The sequence below is a fragment of the Myodes glareolus genome, chromosome 15, assembly GCF_982192425.1.
Source record: "Myodes glareolus chromosome 15, mMyoGla1.1, whole genome shotgun sequence".
Classification (NCBI taxonomy): Eukaryota; Metazoa; Chordata; class Mammalia; order Rodentia; family Cricetidae; genus Myodes; species Myodes glareolus.
The window spans coordinates 25,710,653-25,730,205 of record NC_142040.1 but is presented as its reverse complement, the minus strand read 5'-3'; the positions used below and the strand labels follow the sequence as shown (position 1 = coordinate 25,730,205).

At 41.4% G+C, this 19,553-nt stretch overlaps 2 protein-coding genes across 6 annotated transcripts in view; one reads left to right on the top strand and one right to left on the bottom strand.

Annotated features, from left to right (window-relative positions):
• Window positions 1-4,036: 4,036 nt before the first annotated feature.
• Window positions 4,037-16,271, bottom strand: Ankra2 (ankyrin repeat family A member 2). 5 transcript variants are annotated; one of them, XM_085676825.2, is made up of 10 exons: window positions 15,643-16,178; window positions 13,698-13,875; window positions 12,545-12,926; window positions 11,411-11,569; window positions 9,488-9,553; window positions 6,769-6,866; window positions 6,153-6,278; window positions 5,629-5,695; window positions 5,075-5,155; window positions 4,037-4,545 (listed from the first exon to the last, which is right to left on the bottom strand). In XM_085676825.2, the coding sequence occupies exons 3-10, from the start codon at window positions 12,831-12,833 to the stop codon at window positions 4,490-4,492; spliced, it is 942 nt and encodes a 313-aa protein (XP_085532951.1). In that variant the 5' UTR covers window positions 12,834-12,926; window positions 13,698-13,875; window positions 15,643-16,178; the 3' UTR covers window positions 4,037-4,489. The 5 variants fall into 5 exon arrangements, with proteins under 5 accessions (XP_085532951.1, XP_048297493.1, XP_048297490.1 ...); XM_048441536.3 differs by lacking the exons at window positions 13,698-13,875; window positions 15,643-16,178 and adding an exon at window positions 16,186-16,271; XM_048441533.3 differs by lacking the exon at window positions 13,698-13,875.
• The window catches only part of Utp15 (UTP15 small subunit processome component), a 21,788-nt gene continuing 18,483 nt past the window's right edge, over window positions 16,249-19,553 (top strand). Inside the window, exons 1-3 of the mRNA XM_048441532.3 lie at window positions 16,249-16,405; window positions 17,135-17,298; window positions 19,261-19,431. Of these exons, the coding sequence (XP_048297489.3) occupies window positions 19,342-19,431 (90 nt within the window). The 5' untranslated portion in view covers window positions 16,249-16,405; window positions 17,135-17,298; window positions 19,261-19,341. The remainder of the gene's footprint in view (window positions 16,406-17,134; window positions 17,299-19,260; window positions 19,432-19,553) is intronic.

The window sequence follows — 19,553 nt, the reverse complement described above, 5'->3', positions numbered from 1 at the left end:
CTATGTGTTATTTTCATTGGTTAATAAAGAAACTGCCTTGGCCCTTTGATAGGACAGAAAATTAGGTAGGCGGAGTAAACAGAACAGAATGCTGGGAGGAAATAGGCAGTGAGGCAGTCGCCATGACTCTCCTCTCCGAGACAGAGGCAGGTTAGGATCTTTCTCGGTAAGCCACCACCTCGTAGTGCTACACAGATTACTAAATATGGGTTAAAGCAAGATGTGAGAATTAGCCAATAAGAGGTTGAAACTAATGGGCCAAGCAATATTTAAATGAATACAATTTGTATGTTGTTATTTCGGGTGTAAAGCTAGCCATGCGGGAGCCAGGCAGGAACGCAGCCGGCTGTTCCTTCTACACATAGAGGTCTGTACAGACAGACAGGAAGTGATATGGCTGGGCAGAGAGAGGAATATAAGGCAGGAGAACACAGGGGCATGGCCTTTTATTTCGACTGAGGAGTTAGAAGGTAAGAGGTGGCGGTGGCTGGCTCCTTTGTATCTCTGATCTTTCAGCATTTACCCCAATATCTGGCTCTGGGTTTTTATTATTAAGACCATGTAGAACTCATGCGACATTATTCTGATGGGTTTGGAGAGAGAATGGGAGGCATAACTGCTTAGAAGTGATGCTTAGGCTTCCCAATAGTGAAACGCTGTGAGTTAAACATTCCAGATAGCATGCATTTTTGTGGAAAGGCCTCCAAGATTCATTAACAGCCTTGCTCTCTGAAATAAGTTCTTACCCTCAGGAGAGGCACTGACAAACTGCTCAGGAAAAACTACACAGAGTGCTACAGCCTATAAGGAGCCTTCAGAACATCGCCATTGTTAGATGGTGCTGGGTGCTGGCGTCCTGCAGCTTGGAGGTAAACAAATCCTTTGAAGTTGCCTGAGTGGGCCTTGGTCTGTATTTGCATAACTGAGCCTTGGTTCCCTGGCCTGTCCCGAGGCCCCGAGGCCCTGGGCTTCAGCGGAATGGTATTCACCAGTCAGGACAGTGTCCAGGCCTCTCCACCCTAGAAAAGCAGCTGCTGCTTGGGCCTCTCTCTCTTTCGCTTTCTTTCTCTCGCCTGCTCTCCCTCTCTCTGTCTTTTTTCTTTCTCTCTTCTCCTCTCTTTCGCTCCTGCTCTCCCTTCAACTGAGTAGCTCCAATAAAGTGTGAACAGAGAAGAATCCTTGATTTCGTGGTTGTTCCTGCTTGCTGGTCGAGGGGTGCGCCACACAACAGCCCAGGCTGTTACCTGTCCCATCTTAGAACTTAGAGTTTTCTGCCTTTACTGGAAGTAGACCTGAGGTTCTGTTTGAGGCCCAGAATCTCTAAATGGCAGAGCTTTATAGAAAGCCTGTAGTAGGGTGTCCTGGATCCCACCACCGACGATATCAGTGATAGACTCCTGGATACCGTCTCTTGAATGGCTGTCACACCCATAGCAGGTAAAGGTGTTTGCTGTCAAGCCAAGCAAGCCGAGTTCAGTCCTGGCACTCACTTGGTGGAAGGTGAGAGCTGACTCTTGTAAATTGCCCTCTGACCTTTAAACGTGTGTCATGGTTACACGTACATACTCGTGAGCACATGCACCCGTCTTTCCAAACAAATCAATGTAAAAATGAAAAGGAAAGACGGCAGAGCTCTCTTAGCACATTAGGCAGACCTCGAAAAAAAAGGGATTTAGGCTGATTGATTAACTAACTGATATGGTGATAAAATGTGGAAAGAATTTCTTGGATTTAGAATCTAGAAGAGAGGCCCTAATCTAGAAGAGAGGAACAAATAAATCAGGCTTCAGAAGCCCTGCAGTTTGTTCCAGAGACTGCTGAGCAGAAACTCCTTGTTTTGATCTGAATAAGTCATGGAAGGCTCTGGATTTGCTCAAAAAACATGAGGCTTATATGTGGGGAGCCACACCAACCAAAGACTTCCTCAGAGGCCCTGATGAGAGGACAAAGGGAACTTCAGTTGTGTCTGTGTCCAGAAGGGGACTTGGCAAGGACAGTTTAGGGCTGGGGACAGCGCCCCTCAAAGGAGTCAAGGTTGGTTTCCAGGGACCAGTTCTTCCCATGTGGCTGTGGCTATGATGTCTGAGCTATCATCCTATGTTCTCTTTGCCAACACTGTCAGACTTAGCTCTCCACTGACCTTGGCTACCCTGGTCCCCTGCACCCAGCAAAATAGTATATCTGATGTTTTAGTTCTTAATAAGTTTGCTTGGCATATAAGTCATCAGCTTCTGGTCCCAGCTATTGCTTTTGGCTTCTCTATGTCTTCTCTATTTCTCATCCCTGGTCCTCCCATTTAACAGTCCCTTGCCATTTGGGACCCTTATTTCTGCTGGTTTGGGTTATTTATATTGTTAAATTGCCATATAAATGTAAAAAATCAGGCCAAGGGTCAGGGAGATGACTCAGCCAATAAGGACTTTTGTTGCCAAGCCTGAGGATATGAGTTCAATCCTAGCAACCTACGTGGTGGGAGGAGGGTCTCCTGCGTGTTGTCCTCTAACCTCCACAGTCGCATGTGCACACGCACACACACACACACACACACACACACACACACACACACACACATTCCTCACAGAATAAAGATAAATGTAAATAATAGGGCCCGACCTAACAAAACCAGACTCAGGATGAAAAATGTTAAGAGGAGGCTCACTCTTTCAATGGCCAAAAGGGAAGAGGCCACCAGAGACACACACAGTGAGATCCCTGGGCCACTGAGTGGCATCCCCACTGGATGAGAAACTAAGCAGCCTCCAGCTGGACGCCACTGTATGAACAGAAGCCAACAGCCCTCAGTCTAGGGGAGCTGCTTAGCTGAATTCACTTCACTGCCAAGTAATAAGGTGCCAGGCTTACGACTTCTCATTGGTTATCTTGTTGATTTCAGTATAAGGATTATGTACATTGTGGGAGGCACTGAGGTCCTTGTGCTCACAGATCAGCACTAGGGGAACCTAGAATGTCAAACACACAGGGTTGTTCCTTTCTTCAGAGAAAGAGATGCATAACCTGTTATCCACCCTGAAGGCTGGGAGCAGACTTCTTAATAAAATAGCCTGATGACCTTCTGTACTATCTTTATCCTCTTTGAGACTTACTGTGAGCTTGTCCGCCTACAGAACCTATGGAAGGGGTCACATGTAGTCAATCTATAAAGCCCATCTTTATGGAAGATGTCACATGTACTTTAGGAAGGAGTTTCAGTGCATCATGTCTTAAGGTTTATTGTGCACCTGGATTGAGTTAATTATCACAAGGAAGGTTTTCTATAAATTGTGCTATGCTTAAATATCCCTACAATAAACTACTTAGTGTCAAACTCTCAAAGTCTAACCAACACTGGCTACTAAGTCATGCTGAACACCTTCATGCCTCGTCTGCTGGCCATGGCAATTGCAGAGACAGTTCCAAAGTACATGGCCCTGCTGGACAACACCAGATTTGCATTAACTCAGCAATTTTACCTAGCAGTACCTGTAACACACCTTTTAAAGTTTATGTGAAAGAATATTTGTCTGTATGTTTGTATGGCACCACATGCATGCAGTGGTTACACAGGTAGAGAGCTGGATCCCCTGAAACTGGAGTTACATATTTGTGAGCTGCCATGTTGGTGCTGGGAACCGAGCCCCAGTCCTCTGCAAAGGCAGCCAGTGCTCTTAGCCGCCGAGGCATCTTTCCAGCCCCCTTTGATTCTCTTTTGCTTATATTATCTGGATCAAATTTATGTGGGTTACAACTGATATAATACCTACTTTTCAGATGAAGGGATTTAACTCAATCAAGTCTCAGTCAGTCAAATCACTTTCTGGTTCATGGCTCCCTCTTCTAGGTTTTAGTAAAAGGTGAGTTAATGGTACTCGTCTAGTAGGGTTTAAAAAGCATCTCATTTCTCTTTCATATTGACTTTTTCTTCTCAAACCTACTTATAAGAGAAAAATATTCTAAATGTACTTTTAGAAATGACCATTAATAAATCTTTGTTGATATAATCAACAAAGTATGTAATCAAAGAGCTAGAATGCAAACAGACAGCAAAGGTATTTTATTTAAACATGATTTTGTAAACCATCACACTATACTTTTTAATTCAACAAGAACATTATTCCTCCCTCCCCCTAGACTTACAATAAACCCTGTGCAAAGTCAAAGAGTTAATACAAGAGTGAAGATAAACAAGGTGGAATTTCTCAAAGTGTCAAATTGTGGTACTTGATACAAAGACACACAACCACCTGTACCATAAAAGTTTACATGCCATAAAACATTAATTTATAACTTTAAATATAGAGTAACACACATTTATTTAAAAAAATCAGGGTTAATTATTATTATAAACCAGTGAATTATCCAAAGGAATATTTCTTAAAACTCACTAAAACCCAGCAAATATTGCAACTGAGGTAAAATTTACATGTAAACAAACTGTCATTTGTAAGGACCCAGCAGTGAAGAGGCGGCAATGGCACTGTCTGAGGCCGCATCACTCCTTGATGTTGTGAAGCAGCTTCAGCAGATGCGACTCGATCACCTGCTGAACTGCAAAGACAGCCACCAAGGTCAGCACAGAAACAAGCAAAACCGAGCAAACAGAAGGCTGGTCTAGAAATTCAACACAGCCCTGGTATTTTGTAAACTGAAGTTATTTCTAAGCAGGACTCATATGTGGTCTGAGGACAATGTGCGACAGTCAGTCTTAAAATTAAGACTGTTCCGAATCCAGCAACTGCCTGAGCTTCTGTGTTTTCTATACTGAGGTTTTATCACTTTTTTTAAAAGTAAGAACTCCAAAGTACATAAATATTTTTTAAGAAAACATTTTTGAAAATCTCGCAAATACTGCCCACTTTTCCTCCAGTGACCATTTGAGTTTATGAAAAAGTCCAATAAGTGAATTCATTTCTTAACTTTATAGGAATCTGTTTACTTTGCATGCCACGAAAGCACATGTCTGGATTCAAGATAATATAATGTTTTATGTAAAAAGCAACGAAAAAGCTTCAGGTCACTGGCCTTTACTATATATAAAGCTTTCCTAAAATGAAACCTGAGACTTCTAAATACTCACCACTTCTATAGCCCAGAGCTACAGCTAAATCCATAGAGTTGTATCCAGAATCTGTTTCAGTTGTTGGGTCAGCTCCATTTTCTGTACCAAAACAGAAAAATCTATATAAATAAAATGAAAATGCAAATGTCTGTCTATTCCTGGCTCATATGCAAATGGCTGAACAGATCTTCAGCCAACCCGGAGGCTATTTCCAACATGCTCGCACAAAGAACCGGGTGCATGGGCTACCCAGGGTTCATTGGTGGGTAGAAAGGATACCCAAATGTCTCTAGAGTACCCGAAAATCAAACAACTGGACAACACTTATACATGAAGACACTGTGCACAGAGGACACAAGTGTGACCCCAGATGTGAGCGGGAAGGGCAAAAGCTTCAACTGCAGGGCTGGACTGTGAGGGAGCTGCCTCTCTCCGGGCAGTCCTGTGGCAACGGAAACCTAGGGGCAGACACCAGCAGGTAATACAACCAAACACCAGGTAAGCTCCTCTTACAGGGAAACTGAAGGTGAGATGCTGGCAGGCTCCTAATGATGGCTCTGTCATCTGCTTACCTAACAGCATCTTCACACACTTCACGTGGTTCCCATGGACGGCATACAGCAAAGGTGTCCCGCCGTTCTGCAGGGGGAAAGTCGGCAGCATTTTTCATTGAGTGAGAGCCAATCAAATGCTGCTATGAAACTGGTATGTAAAAGTAGTTTCATATAACATTAATATTTTGTGAAAAATGTCACAAGTAATTGAATTTATGACATTAAGTTGCTCATTCTAAATAAATACATTTTTTCTTCTAAGTCCTTAATAAAGCTAATATCTCCCAGAAATCAATTAAATACTAAAATTATTACAATAATTGTACTTTATGTATTTATTTTTGAGGCAGGGTTTCAAATAGTCCTGTGGCCTTGAAATAGTCACGACAACCTTGATCCTCCTGTCTCCACCTCCTGAGAGCTATTGTTCACTACAAGCGAGGCACTGGAGATTGAACACAGGGCCCATGTGTGCAGGCCAGCACATTAACAACGGAGGGGCAGCCTTGTTACAGACTTTTCAATTCAGCGTGTGGACTCACCCAGTCATATTCATTGACATCAACTCCACAGTCAAGCAGCATTTTGACGATATCAGTGTAGCCTTTACTACAGGCCAATGACAGGGCACTTTCTCGACCTTTTCCTAAAAGCTGGGGATCTGCACCCTGCCATGGAAAGTGAACATAGTGACTTCAATTGACTTAAACAAGAACACTTGTTTCTGTCAACATGATTACAGTTTAACAATGGGGTCAGGCCACGCTCTAGGACTAAGGAGGAAATAACAGAAACATGAGACATGTGCTTGTAACTGAAGCTGCCTGGATGCCTTTCTTCCCCCCTCCAGCTGCCTCAGTCCCCACTCTCCTCCACTCTGGAAAACGGCCCAGCTCCTCAGAAGCCTTTTCCTCCAGGTCCTGTGGACAGCACTTCTGTTCTGCTGCACTAGAGGGCTGGACATGCAGCCTTCTCACTGTTTTATGATGATTAGCACTGCTTTCACAGCTAGACCCAGGTTCCACAAGAACGGTAAAGGCAGAGATTTATTTTATACTCTCAATCTTATGTCTAGTTGGCTGCAGATACAAAGACTGCACTAAAGCCTCAACTGAGCTCAAGAAACTACACATACACATTTTCTGAGCGTTTCCTTACATTCTGAAGTAGGAACTCTACCACAGCTATTTGCCCGTGTGCCGCAGCCCACATCAGGGGAGTAAATCCTTCTTCATCCGTGTGATTGATAACATTTTCTATTTAAAAGAAAAGCAATTTTTGTGATCTAATTTAACAACCACATATTAATATCACTTTGAAACCACTGGTACTCTAAAAACTTATGACTCAATGACATTCAGGGAGATGATTTTGTCTACTGAGGTCTGGAAGTGCTGCTGTGACTGTCAGTCTGGACATGTTAGGTGGACATGTAAAGACACTGGGCTCATGGACACAGTCTGTAAAGTAGAAAGCACCACATACAGCATCATGTAGGGAACGGTTGTCAGCATTGTCTCAGGGACAGGGGACCCAAGATAGAATCCTGGCTCTTTCATTTTCTAGTGGTTTGGTTCTGAGCAAGTGACTTAATCTCTGCTAAACACAGTTTAATAGGTTGCTTTTCTCAATACATACATGGGAAGATCACAATAAAATGATATATGATATCCCTTAGCATTACCCAAATGTATACTTAAAGCTTCAGCAGTTTTCAAAAGCTACCTTTCCTCTAGCTAGCATTGCTGCCTGTGATTCTCCTTCGTTCATGTACTTGCTAGCATAAAATGCAGACTGGATAATCTGAAACAGTATCACACAGTTCCACCTTTAACCTCATTTTATTCCCTGAATGTAGCCTAATAGTTATACACTGCATAGCGTTCCCCTACACTTATTTAGTAGGTTGAACATGAAATTTGTACTTTTAAAAAAATGTATTTTTATTTTTTAGTTATGTATGTGTGGGGTGGGTGGGGTATAGGTGCATGTGAGTGCAGATGCTGGTGAAAACCAGAGGCATCAGCTCCCTATGGAGCATTAGGTGGGCAGAAGCCACCTAACGAGGATGCTGGAAATCCAAGTCAGGTCCTCTGCAAGAGCAGCACAGCTCTTGGTTCTGAACCATCTCTCCAGCCCTGATAGTTACATATAAACAGAAATAGATCTAAAGTCTTAGGAAAATAAAATTCTTGGATCATGCTCTCTATAATCAACAATGACGAGACACCTAAATTAAAAAAAAAGCAACAGCTTCTTACTCTCTATTATACTAAAAATATTTCATATGCATAAAAGATGATAAAAAAGGAAAACGTGAATTTTGGCATAAGAATGGGTGGTTTCTTTAATCTTATAATCCTAGAGTGGGGATCTTTTCTAAGCAGGATGTGAAATCTCAAATACAAAAAGAAAAATTTACAATTAAAATTATGAAGAGGTCATATAGAACAGACAAACTGGGGAAAATATATGCAGGGAACAACAGAAGTCAGTTTCTTTCACTTTGGAGTTAATATGACACAAATATACTGTGGGTAGTTCAGATAAAAAGAAACAATGGGATTATAACAAACATCAATGGAGTTACTGTGAGGTACCATTTTCACCCACAGACAGCAAGAATTAAAGTCTCATTGCATCTCTGACAGTTGGGGGAAACTGCAACTCTAACGCTGACGCGAGGACAAACACCAGTTAAACTCTAAGAATAGGACGGCAGAGGTACAGGTTGCTCTGCGGCAGAACACTGGCCTAGCCCATGTGAAGAGCTGATTCACCGCAACAAAAGCCATCTAGTTTATGAAAATTTACTCAATGGGTATAGTTATAACAAGTGCTAGGATTGCTAGCAAACATTGTAATCAGCCAGATGAACAGTTAACAAAACAAATAAAAATCATAGTATATACATATACATTATAGTGAGAAAGTATACAATGACTGGGTGTAGAAGTGCACGCTTATAATCCCAGCACTCAGGAGATGGAGACTGGAGGACTGTGAGATTGAGGTCAATTTAGGCAACATAGTAAGACGCTCTCTCAATAAAAGATCTCGGGGCTGGAGAAACGATCAGTGTTTAAGAGCACTTCATGGTTCTTGCAGAGGACCTAGGTTACCAGCACACACATGGTGGCTCCAACCACCCTAACTCCAGTTCCCAGGATCCTCTTTTAACCTCACAGGCCCCAGGCATGCAAATGTTACATATATAGGCGAAGCATGTATGTGCATACATGTGTGTGATTTACATACACACAGACACACAGATCTTTGGTATGCTTAGTAGAACATCCTTCAAAATATTAAATGAGAAAAGACACATTGTAGTGTAAGAGTTTGTGTGCCTAACAAAAACACATGCATATTCTCAAATACAACCCTAAATGGAAATGTTTTCTAGAAAAATTTCCTGAAAATACAAAAAAATTACAATGTTTTGGGGAAAAGTAAAAGAAGCTAAAACTTTCTTTTTTAATAAATCGTGATTTTAACTGTATGGATTTTCTGCCTTGCATGTATACATACATACTACATGTGTACCTGGTACTCTTGGAGGCTAGAAAGAGGGCATCAGATCCCCTAATCCTATAGTTACAGATAGTTATGAGCTGCCATATGGGTGCTGGGAACTAAACTTGGGCCCTTTGGAAGAAGAGTTGGTGCTCTTAATCTCATAACCATCCTAAAGCCCCAAATTTTATACTTTATATTCTTAAAATTTTCCTTTTTTGCCATCTATAGGGTTATGTATTTGGTAAGATTATACAACTTCTTTTGTCTTTATAGTTTCCTATAAGAAAATAAAACAAATAACAAACCCAATAAATTCAAATGAATATTTAAAATATAATACTTAAAGCTAGACAATTACCTTGTTCAATACGAGTAGCCAGGTAGAGCATTTCTCCTTGAGCTGCCAATTGGTGGACAGACAAAGCTGCAACAACATGAGAAAATTCTTCAAGTGCATCTTGTGGGTACACAGCTATTGTTCCGTGGTGAAGCCAGTTTTTTTTCCAAAACAAAACCCACCATTTTGTTGTCTAAGCTAATAAAGTATCAAGTATGACAGATACTGTTCTCTGAGTACTGACTCATATGTTAATATGACATCTGCAAATTATTTTGGGCAAAATTTATCCTAAAGAGTGATTTAGATACCTAATTTTTAACATGCTACTTCTATATCCAAACTTATAAAGGATGCCTAAAAAGACACAACAATATTCCTTTCGGTTTTCTTAGTGATTCCACTGAAGAACTAACTTGTTTCTCCTGAGAGAGGGTCTGACTATGTTGCCCAGCCCAAAGCTGAGTATGTAGACTCAGCAATCCTTCTACCTCAACCTTCTGAACAGTTGAAACCACAGGGATATGCCAACCCTCCCAGCCTTTTAAATGCTAAGTACATGTATTTTTAAATTTACACAAGTAGGTATTTTGCTTGCAATGCCCACAGAGGCAAAAGAGGGCCTCAAATTCCCTCTATCTGGAGTTACAGGGGTTGACAGGCCAGTAAGTCTGGGAATCCAACCCATGAGTCCTAGAAGAACAGCCAGTGTTCTTAACTGCTGAGCCATCTCTCCAGTCTCCTAAATATTTTTATTTTGAAGTTGGATGAATTTTCTTAACATTAGGAATGAGTTCATAAATAGAAAACTGGCTGTGCGAGATTTTTCTTTTTCGTTGAGGGGGAAAGTTTAATCTTAAAGACAGTCTCATTATGCAGCCTGGATAGTCTTAAACTCCTGACTGTCCTAGCTCAGGCTCCTGAGCTCAGGGATTGCAGGTGTGACCATCATGGTTGGTGAGAGTCAATCTATGAGAAGAGGTTTAGTTGAGGCTAGTTAGCATGTTAACTCTGCCTAGCTGATTAAAACTTTTATTCATAACATGGGGGACAGTCTTAGGTTTTTAGTTTTTTTTCTTTTTCCAGCAGAAAAGTTCTATGGTTGGAATACTGTAAGACAACCTCTTTGAGAAGCACCTTTAGTGATATGACTGGGTAGTCTTAATACATAAAGGCAACTGTGTGGCACACACACATAAGTAAACTAGAAATGGCCCACAAGTGGAATTAGAATGCTAGAGGAAGAGGAAGATTCTTCCTGGCTCATCTGCTATAGTTTGCAGTTCTGACATCTGGAGGGATTTAGGATTCCCAAAGACCAAGATTTCACCAGGCTTTAGAACACACACACACTCACATCATGGTATCAAATGTAGTTACTGTCCTCTAACTGTTAGCTGGTTTTCTCTCATTCAAATACTCATTATTCACTGAATAGCTGTTAGCTAATAGAGAAACTTTATATCCTATATAATGACTTACACTCAAAGTTTTTTAAAGGCTAGTTTCACACTTTACACTAATGAAACATTTCAGTAGAAATTATTTAATTTTTAGTACAAAATACTTCTTCATCTGTGAAATAAGTACATATTTACAATAATTAAACATTACATAAGTTAAACAAAACCCCAAGAATACAAAACATTGATATCTTAATTTATAATAATTCACAGCAACTCACTTCTTTATGGTAAAACTGTAAAAGTTTTAATATTTTAAACTGTATTTGTTTGCATAGAGATATAACAGGAAACAGTGAAACATATAAAAACACATTAAAAGATTCGACTTATTAAAGTGATTAATATATCACTTAAGCTTTGAAAACTAAATTGTTTAAATTTAGTGAAACTAATACCTCAAAGCCAAACTCCTAATATGTAACTGCATTAGTTAATTACACTGTAGTAATACTTCAAAACATTCTTAGCGCATACTTACAATTTGCTAACAGAGGTGTGGTAGAGACCTCATTTCCCCTGTGCTTGTTGGTTAAAGTGGTAGACTGTTTTATGGGTGAGAAGTGTTTCGTCGTAGAAGGGGTGTAGACATGCCTTACTTGAATTCCAGGAGAAGGAGATGTATGGATATTGCACTCAGCTAAATAAACAAATTAAAATAGTATTTTAATGACAAAGCATTCTAATAAAAGTGTCAATGTTCACATGAAAAAAAATGTATGAGGTTTAACAGCTTCAAGTGTTTATCAGGTGATACTAATTTTGCATTAGTCTATACAACAGTGGAAGTTCTATGAAGAAATCAATGTTAAAAAATTTTTATTGAGACTAGTTTAATTATTAACAGATTACAAAGTGACTTTAAAACATGCTGACAGATCCCTGAATTACAGTAGTAGAAGCAGATGTAAAGTAGTCATGAAACAGGAAATAGTAAACAAAGTTTCAAAAAGAAAAGGAATATTTTTCTATTATTTAAAAACATACAACCAGGCCAGGTAGTGGTGGTCCACACATTTAATCCCAGCACTTAGGAGGCACGGGCAGGCAGATCTGTGAGTGTTCAATGCCAGCCTGGGCTACAGAGCTAGTTCTAGAGCAGCCAGGGCTATACTGAGAAACCCTGTCTCAAGAAAAACAAGGAAGAAAGAAAGAAAGAAAGAAAGAAAGAAAGAAAGAAAGAAAGAAAGAAAGAAAGAAAGAAAGAGGGACGGAGGGAGGGAGGGAGGGAGGGAGGGAAAGACACAAGTACAACCACATTAGGAAAATTGTAAATAAACATCAGGCAAGGATTTTATTTATTTGTGGAGACAGGGTCTCACTGTGTATCCCTGGATGACCTGGAACTCACTATCTAGACTAGGCTGGCTTTGAACTCACCTGCCACTGCCTCTCAAGTGCAAGGACTAACTAGAGGCATGCATCACTACACCTGCTTAGACAAGGAATAGTTTTAAAAATTAACAGAAACTTCATGCTATTCTGTGAGATTCTAGAAAATCTTCCTAAAAGATGACTTTCAGGTTCTTCCTTAGCTCTGATCTCATGGCAGAAAAACCTAAATGGAGTCGGGCAAATGAAAGGGAATGTAGGGAGCTGTACCATAACTTTCAACCTTTAAATAAGACAGACGCCACCTCCAGGTCAGAGTTCACTTGATCTTGAATATTTTTACTATCCTCTTCATTTAAGGACTTCACAAATCGAGAACATACGTTCATATCAAATCGGTTTGGCAATATGAATTTCATTCCCATGGCAACACCCTGAGCTGACCCTTCTTCTGAGTTTGGGTCCAGCTGGTGTTCAATTTTGATGTCTGGCATGCCAGAGAGATTATAGCTGCTGGGACACTCTTCCACGATCAGCTGGGCCCCAATGTCCAGATTTGCTGATGTAGCCATGGTTTCAATAATTAAACACAGTTCTTCATAGTTTCTTCTTGGTGTTTCAAGGGTATTATCCAATGTATTCTTGGAGTTGGGATATTAAAATATCTGTAAGGAAAAATTTAGAAGATTTAAAGTAGCGTATTAACTTATGAACATATACATGCAATTACTTTCAGCCATACATCCAAACAGTGCTCTTGTAAGCCTCTATCCATAATACAAAGTACACAACATTCAGAGGTAGGTATCTGCCTATAAACTCAAGCTTTGTCATTAGCTGTGTGATGTGTACGAGTTACTGCACCTGAGAAAGTCTCGTTTGTAAAAAGAGGCACCGCCATTAATTCACAGGATCCTGGAAAAGGATGAGGAAATACAGTACACCTCCTTCACTGTGTCCCACACATTTCAGTTGTTTCTACCCTTTCCTATATCTGACTATTGCCAAATGTTAGAAAACTTACTTTAAAAATTGTAACATGACGGGCCTGCTTGTTGGGGTCAGCCGGCAAGTCCCAGAGAAAATCAACCACACAGAGATCTCTATAAGTTATAAAGCTGATTGGCCCATTAAGTCAGGCTTCTTATTAGTCCTTATAACTTATATTAATCCATTATCATTATCTATGTTAGCCACATGGCTCAGTACCTTTCTCAGCTGGGCAAGTTACATGCTGCCTCTTTGGTGGTCTGCACAGGAATGGTGGAGGGAGCGTTCCTTCCCAGAATACTCCCAGTCTCTTTGCTCCACCCCTACTTCCTGTCTGGCTTTCCCCCCTATCTGCCTGCCTGGCCAATCAGCGTTTTATTAAAATATGATTGACAGAATACAGACAATTCTCCCACACCAAAAAATTAGTTATTACACTTATTTACTTTGTTTGCATGTGTGTGGGGACACATGGGCCACAGGATGCTGTAGAAATCAGAGGACAGATTTCAGGAGCTGGTTCTCTCTTCTATTATGTGTGTCTCAGGGGCTGAACTCAGGTCATCAGCCTTGGCAGCAACAGCCTTTACTCACTGAGCCATCTCTCCAGGCCTACAAAATTTACTTTTAAATAATCAAAAGTATATTTGTCAGCTTTTTATCAGAGTAGGCATAAACAATTTGATGTAAGTTTAAATGAAAAATAAAATCTGTAGATTATGGACTGGCATCACAGGATATATAACAGTCCTAAATATATGGTTCCTTGAAACAGGAAGAAATGAACATCCAGTTATTTTTTGTCATGTGACAGCATATTGGACATTTTGAAAGGGTGCTAAATGTGCAATGATCAGAATTACTTGGAATTAAGAGAAAAATGAACAATCATATACCCACTGTTCAGTTGTAATTTTAAAATCATTTCAAAAGATTGATTCTGCTGTGCATGAAGCACTAGAGGGCAGGAGAAACAGTCTTCTACAGAGACGTGCACACCAACTGGTTATGGAATAGGTAGAATAGTCCTGAAAGCATACATATGAGTAACATTTATACAAGCCAGGTGTGATGGCTCACACCTTTAACCTCAGCAACTGGAAGGCAGAGGGAGGTGGATCTCTGGGAGTTCGAGGCCAGTCTGGTCTACATAGAAAGTTCTAGGATAGTCAGAGCTACATAATCGAGAGACCCCAAAATCAAAAGAGACAAACAAACAAACAAACAAATAAATAACCAGACAGTGGTGGTGCATGCTTTTAATCCCAGCACTCATGAGGCAGAGGCAGGCAGATTTCTGAGTTTGAGGCCAGCCTGTTCTACAGCATGAGTTCCAGGATAGCCAAAAGGATACACAGAGAAACCCTGTTTCGAAAAACTCGTAAAATCAGACTGATCTTCATTACAATTTTCTGAGCAGAATGGGCAGGTAATTACGTTCACCTCAGAGGAATCCTGGGAAACACCCTGCTCTACCAACTCCAGCACTGTGGCCATTAAATAAGCAGCAATAGAAGAATACAAAATTCCCAGGGGAGAGAGGAAGGCACACTATAGTCAGAAAAAGTATCAACAAAGTCGTTACATTTTGTCAGAACCGGACAGAAAGTTAGTTCAGTGACACAGTGATGGAGACGTAGAGAGAAGACCGAGTCTTTTTAAAAAGACACAGCATGAAGAACCATTTTTTTCTAGGCACTGGTGGGTTGAGAGCAATCCCATCCAACACCCCACCCCCACCCCCGCCTGCCATCTCCCTGAGGGGATGGCATGTGTTTCTTTGACAGCTTCCTTCAAGTTCCTATTAAGGGGAAAATTGGCAGATGGAGGCCACTTTTTTTTTCTTTTGAGACAAGGTCTGACTTTATAGCTCGCTGGCCTAGAGCCCACGGTGTTAGGCCTGCTTCTGTCTCAGGCGTGCTGGGACTAAAGGCGTGTGCCACCAAACCTAGTGCTAAAACTCTTCGGAGCCACAGCACACAAAACCTACCTGGTGCTCCATGTTTTCTGATCTTAATTTCAACATTTTTTTTTAACATTTCCTTTTTCACATTTTTCTAATTGGATCTGGTTCTCCATTCTCAACACGCACTAATCAGATGTGCTGGAACACAAATTGTATAAATTTCCCGAGACTCTATCATTTATAAAATCGAGTAAAAACAACCATCTTTAATTTTCTTTGCAGCCCCTACAGGACAAGTCAAGGTTTCAACATACGGAATTATCGTCTTTGAAGGAAGAACAGCAAATGCAGAGGGAACGCTTATCTAGACTCTACTCTAGGGAGAAGCAAAGACGTTGATATGTCAAAATATGAAATGCAGGAGAGGGAAAAACGAAATGACAGATGACGAGAAAGAGTTAACATAAAAGGGTAGATAGGCTCACCTGCCAGAGCTCAGGGAAGCTTAGGGAGTCTAAACGCGGGCAGTGGGCACCGACCCCGGCGAAGCTAACCGCAGGGGCTCCGCGTTCTTCCTAACTCTTGAAATTGTCCTACGAGAGGACAAAGGTGCTATATATATTTTAAATGAAAGCTGTCTCACAAGCGACAGGTGTCCCGGAGAGCGTTCCCGCTCTGTCGTCGCGGGCTGAGCTCGCTCTCGCGTGGCTAGCGGATCCCGGAACAGGGGACCGTCCGGCGGGTGGCAAGACCACCCAGACCGCAGGCGACGCTCCGGTCCGGCCGGGGCCAGCAGCGGATCGGTAAAGACCCGCAAGCCCGGCCTGCTTCGGGCTCAGACGTCACTTCCTATTTTTTTTCCTCTTCTGGAAAAAGCCCAGAGCATTCAGCGTAAACGAGACGACTTCCGGGGATTTCTACTTGTTTCCCTTGCGCTCGGCAGCCCAGGCTCTCAGAGCACTAAGGGTCCCCTCGGTTCCGGGTCACCCGAGAAAGGCCCAGGGTCCCTCCCCGACTGCTCCACCTACCAGCGTTCTTTCTTGTTCTGTGTCGCGCACCGCCTCTGCACATGCGCCATTACGTCATCTGCCCGCGACGCACTCCTGCGCCTGTGCGTTTCCGGCTCCTGGATCGTCCGCGTGAGTTTGAGCAAGTGTTTCAGACACATCTCCTGTAGGGAGCTGGCGAAGTCAGGGGAGTCGTCACGGGAATCGGGGTGCCTCGGCGGACCCACGGGGCCCCGCAGAGGTAGGCGATGGTGGTTCCCGGTGGCGGCGCAGGCTTGCTCAGGTCTCACTGTGATCTCTGACATGCTGGACATGCAGCCCTGGCTCCGCAGAAGATCACTGAACTTACCTGTCTCCGAGGGTCCTTGCGATTTAATTTCGCCCAGGTTTTGTTTCTCCTTAGTCGCTCTCCTAGCTACCGCTGACAGTCCCTGGAGTAACCTGCTCTACTCCAAAACCAAGGACAGAATTGTGTCCTAGTGATTTGAGAATGGCTGGGTATTCGTCTCCCTCTGCCCTGCGCCCTGCTCCATTGATGCCATCGTGTCTTGTTATGCTCATAGACCCCGCTGAACCGGCATACTCTTTCCAGGTGGAATTAAACAGCTTCCTTTTCTGTGTTCTCACTGCTCTAATTACAGTTTATTTGATCACACCTTGTGTTTTAATAATGCCTGTTGTTCAGTGAACCTCAGTTTTCTTAGGCTGTGGCTTCGGCCCAGTCAGTTTTCTTCCATTCGTTGTCATGACATCTCGCTATTTGTTTGCACGGTCCTCCCGCACACGTCCCACCAACGCCGTTCTTCATTTTTGCAATCTAGCAGGTCACCGCTGCTTTTCACTTCTTTCCTCCAGACGCTTTTATTTCTTGGAAAAAAAAAATAGACTTACGAGGTACTCTTCCTTGAATCTATTCCAGTGCCTGTTTTTGTTTATCTAGTGAACTAAAAAAAAATTTTTTTTTTAACAGGTAAACATTCTGCCCTATGTAGAGTGAATTTGGCTTGGAATTAAATGAAGTAGCCCTTGACCTCAAAGAATTCTACTCTTTCACAAACAACAACGACAACATCAAAGAATATTTGTATCTGTGATTGTTGGGGAAACCTACTGTAAACACTGTAAATTTTTCTTGTAAGTCATTAACTATATTAATATATATTATATGAAATGTATGTATTTGCTTGTTTGTTGGCCAAGTCTAAAATATTTACCGTCTTGCCCTTGATGGAAAGTGTTTTTGAATACTTGCTGTACAGTTTTGTTCTTGTTATAAACCACTGTTGATTTTGATTTTATATTTTCCAATAGGAATTTGCACGATGCTCCCACCCCCTTCTAAAAAAATCATCGTTTGAGCATTTTTCCAAACAAATACTTCCAGTATACTGTTTTATTTAACTGGAAAAAAGAGACCATTACAATGCAGTGTGACTATGTTCACTTATAGAAATAGAACCAAAAAGGATCGTGGGAGAGAGCTCCCAGTCTCAGAAGGCAGAAAGAAATTTCTGAAGGACAGTCTGATTTCCTGTGGCGATCTTAAATAGGAGGTGGATGGAGAAAGAGCCATCCTGGTCGAGAGCACATGCTGAAGTCAGAAGGAATGAGAGTGCTGAGTTTAGTGAACTGTAAACAGTTGGTAATAGCAAGAGGTGACGCTTAAAGAGGGCCAGAGCAAACGGAACCTTGCATGCTAAGAATTGCTAAGCCTTCATTTTCTGGGTGATGATCAGTTTTGTAGCGACACTGGTACCTATTTGGAAGATTGATACGGGAGTCCAGGAGACTTTCAAATGGCATTGCTTCTATTTCGTAATCAAAAAGACACGAGTTAATGCAATTGAACTCGGGTTAAGTGGAATTCAGATTTAGAAATATTTGCGAGATTAAGGGCTGGGGAGATGTCTTAGTGAACTATAGTGGGGTCAAATCCTGAGCACCCAGGTTAAAAGGGGGGCTTGGAGTGTGCCTAAAATCCCAGTGCTGGGTGGCAGAGACCGAAGGATCCCCAGACTTGCTAACCAGGTTCGCTCTTTCAGCAGTATTGTCAGTTGGTGAGTTTATGCTGTCTCAGAAATAAGGTGCAGCGCCATAGAGAAAGACTCTAGCTTTGCACACACACGTGCACACAAGAAAATCGCTGAGGGACGAGACCTTGATGTTTCTGAGTCATAGGAATGGGGAAGAAAGCTAAGTCTAGACTCCTGATAGGCCCAGTCATTTCGAGCAGTTGAAGGTATAGATCATGTCTGTATATTGTCCTGGCATTCCCAGTGTTTTGAATACTCTCTTGTACATCGTAGGTGTTTTACTGAATAGAAAAGTTTTTCCCTTGAATTTTGGTTTGCTTTGCTGCATCAAAACAGCAGTCAGAGCCTGTCATACTATTTGTTTCGGTGCTACTGATGGCGTCTTTGCAGGCTTTTCAGGGTGGATGGAAAGTAGCATCGCTGAACCCATTCATCTGGTAGACCTGGCTATCTTCAGTTGGGTGCTTCGCAGAAGATGCTTTGGTGTCATTGCATGTAAAGAGCTTGAATTCATTTTTTAAATCTTATTCTACCATTTTGAGTTTATTCTATTTCAGTTTTCTATCCTACAGTTTAAACCTTTTAACATTTAATTTTATGTCTTTTGCCAGAAGATTATTTCTAAATTCATTGTAAGTGTCTACACTAAAATATTAGCTTTGTTTTCCTTCTTGACATTTTTTTTTTAAGGAAGTCAAGTCTGTAGAGATAACTATATTTCTAATTCTATATTATTTCTTTTGCCAAGGAAATGAGTATTCTAGGTCTGCATGCTTTTCTGGTTTGACTCTTGGAAGGTTGAGTCATATTTTTTCTCAAGAGTTACAGACTGGTCTTGGAGGTTTGAGAACATACATGTACAGCCAATATGTACAGATGGTGCGATGTGGTACCCGGTCTATATTTTTCAAGTGTCTCTCTCTTCTAGGGTTTCAATGAAATGATTTATTGGTCATTAATCTATGAAGTTCCATACAGCCTTTTGAAAGAAAGTGGAAGGAAACTCATACTTGTTGTGGACATTTATAAACAATATGTGCTTTAAAATATGTTCTTCTTCCAGACATAAGCCAGAGTCCTGCCGTTACCCTGACATCAGTTCCAGACTGTTGACCCCTAGACAACAGCCCAACTATATGAAATCATGGCCGGTTATAAACCTGTAGCGATTCAGACATATCCTGTACTTGGTGAAAAAATCACCCAAGACACTCTGTACTGGAGCAATTATAGGGTAAAGTACAAAAGGAAATGAGGGAGGAGGGAGTTTGGATATTTCTTTATCTGTTTATGTCAGTTTCTCCAGCTTATGCTGGCAGAACAGTTAACTAAACTAATAGTTTAGGTGGATAATTT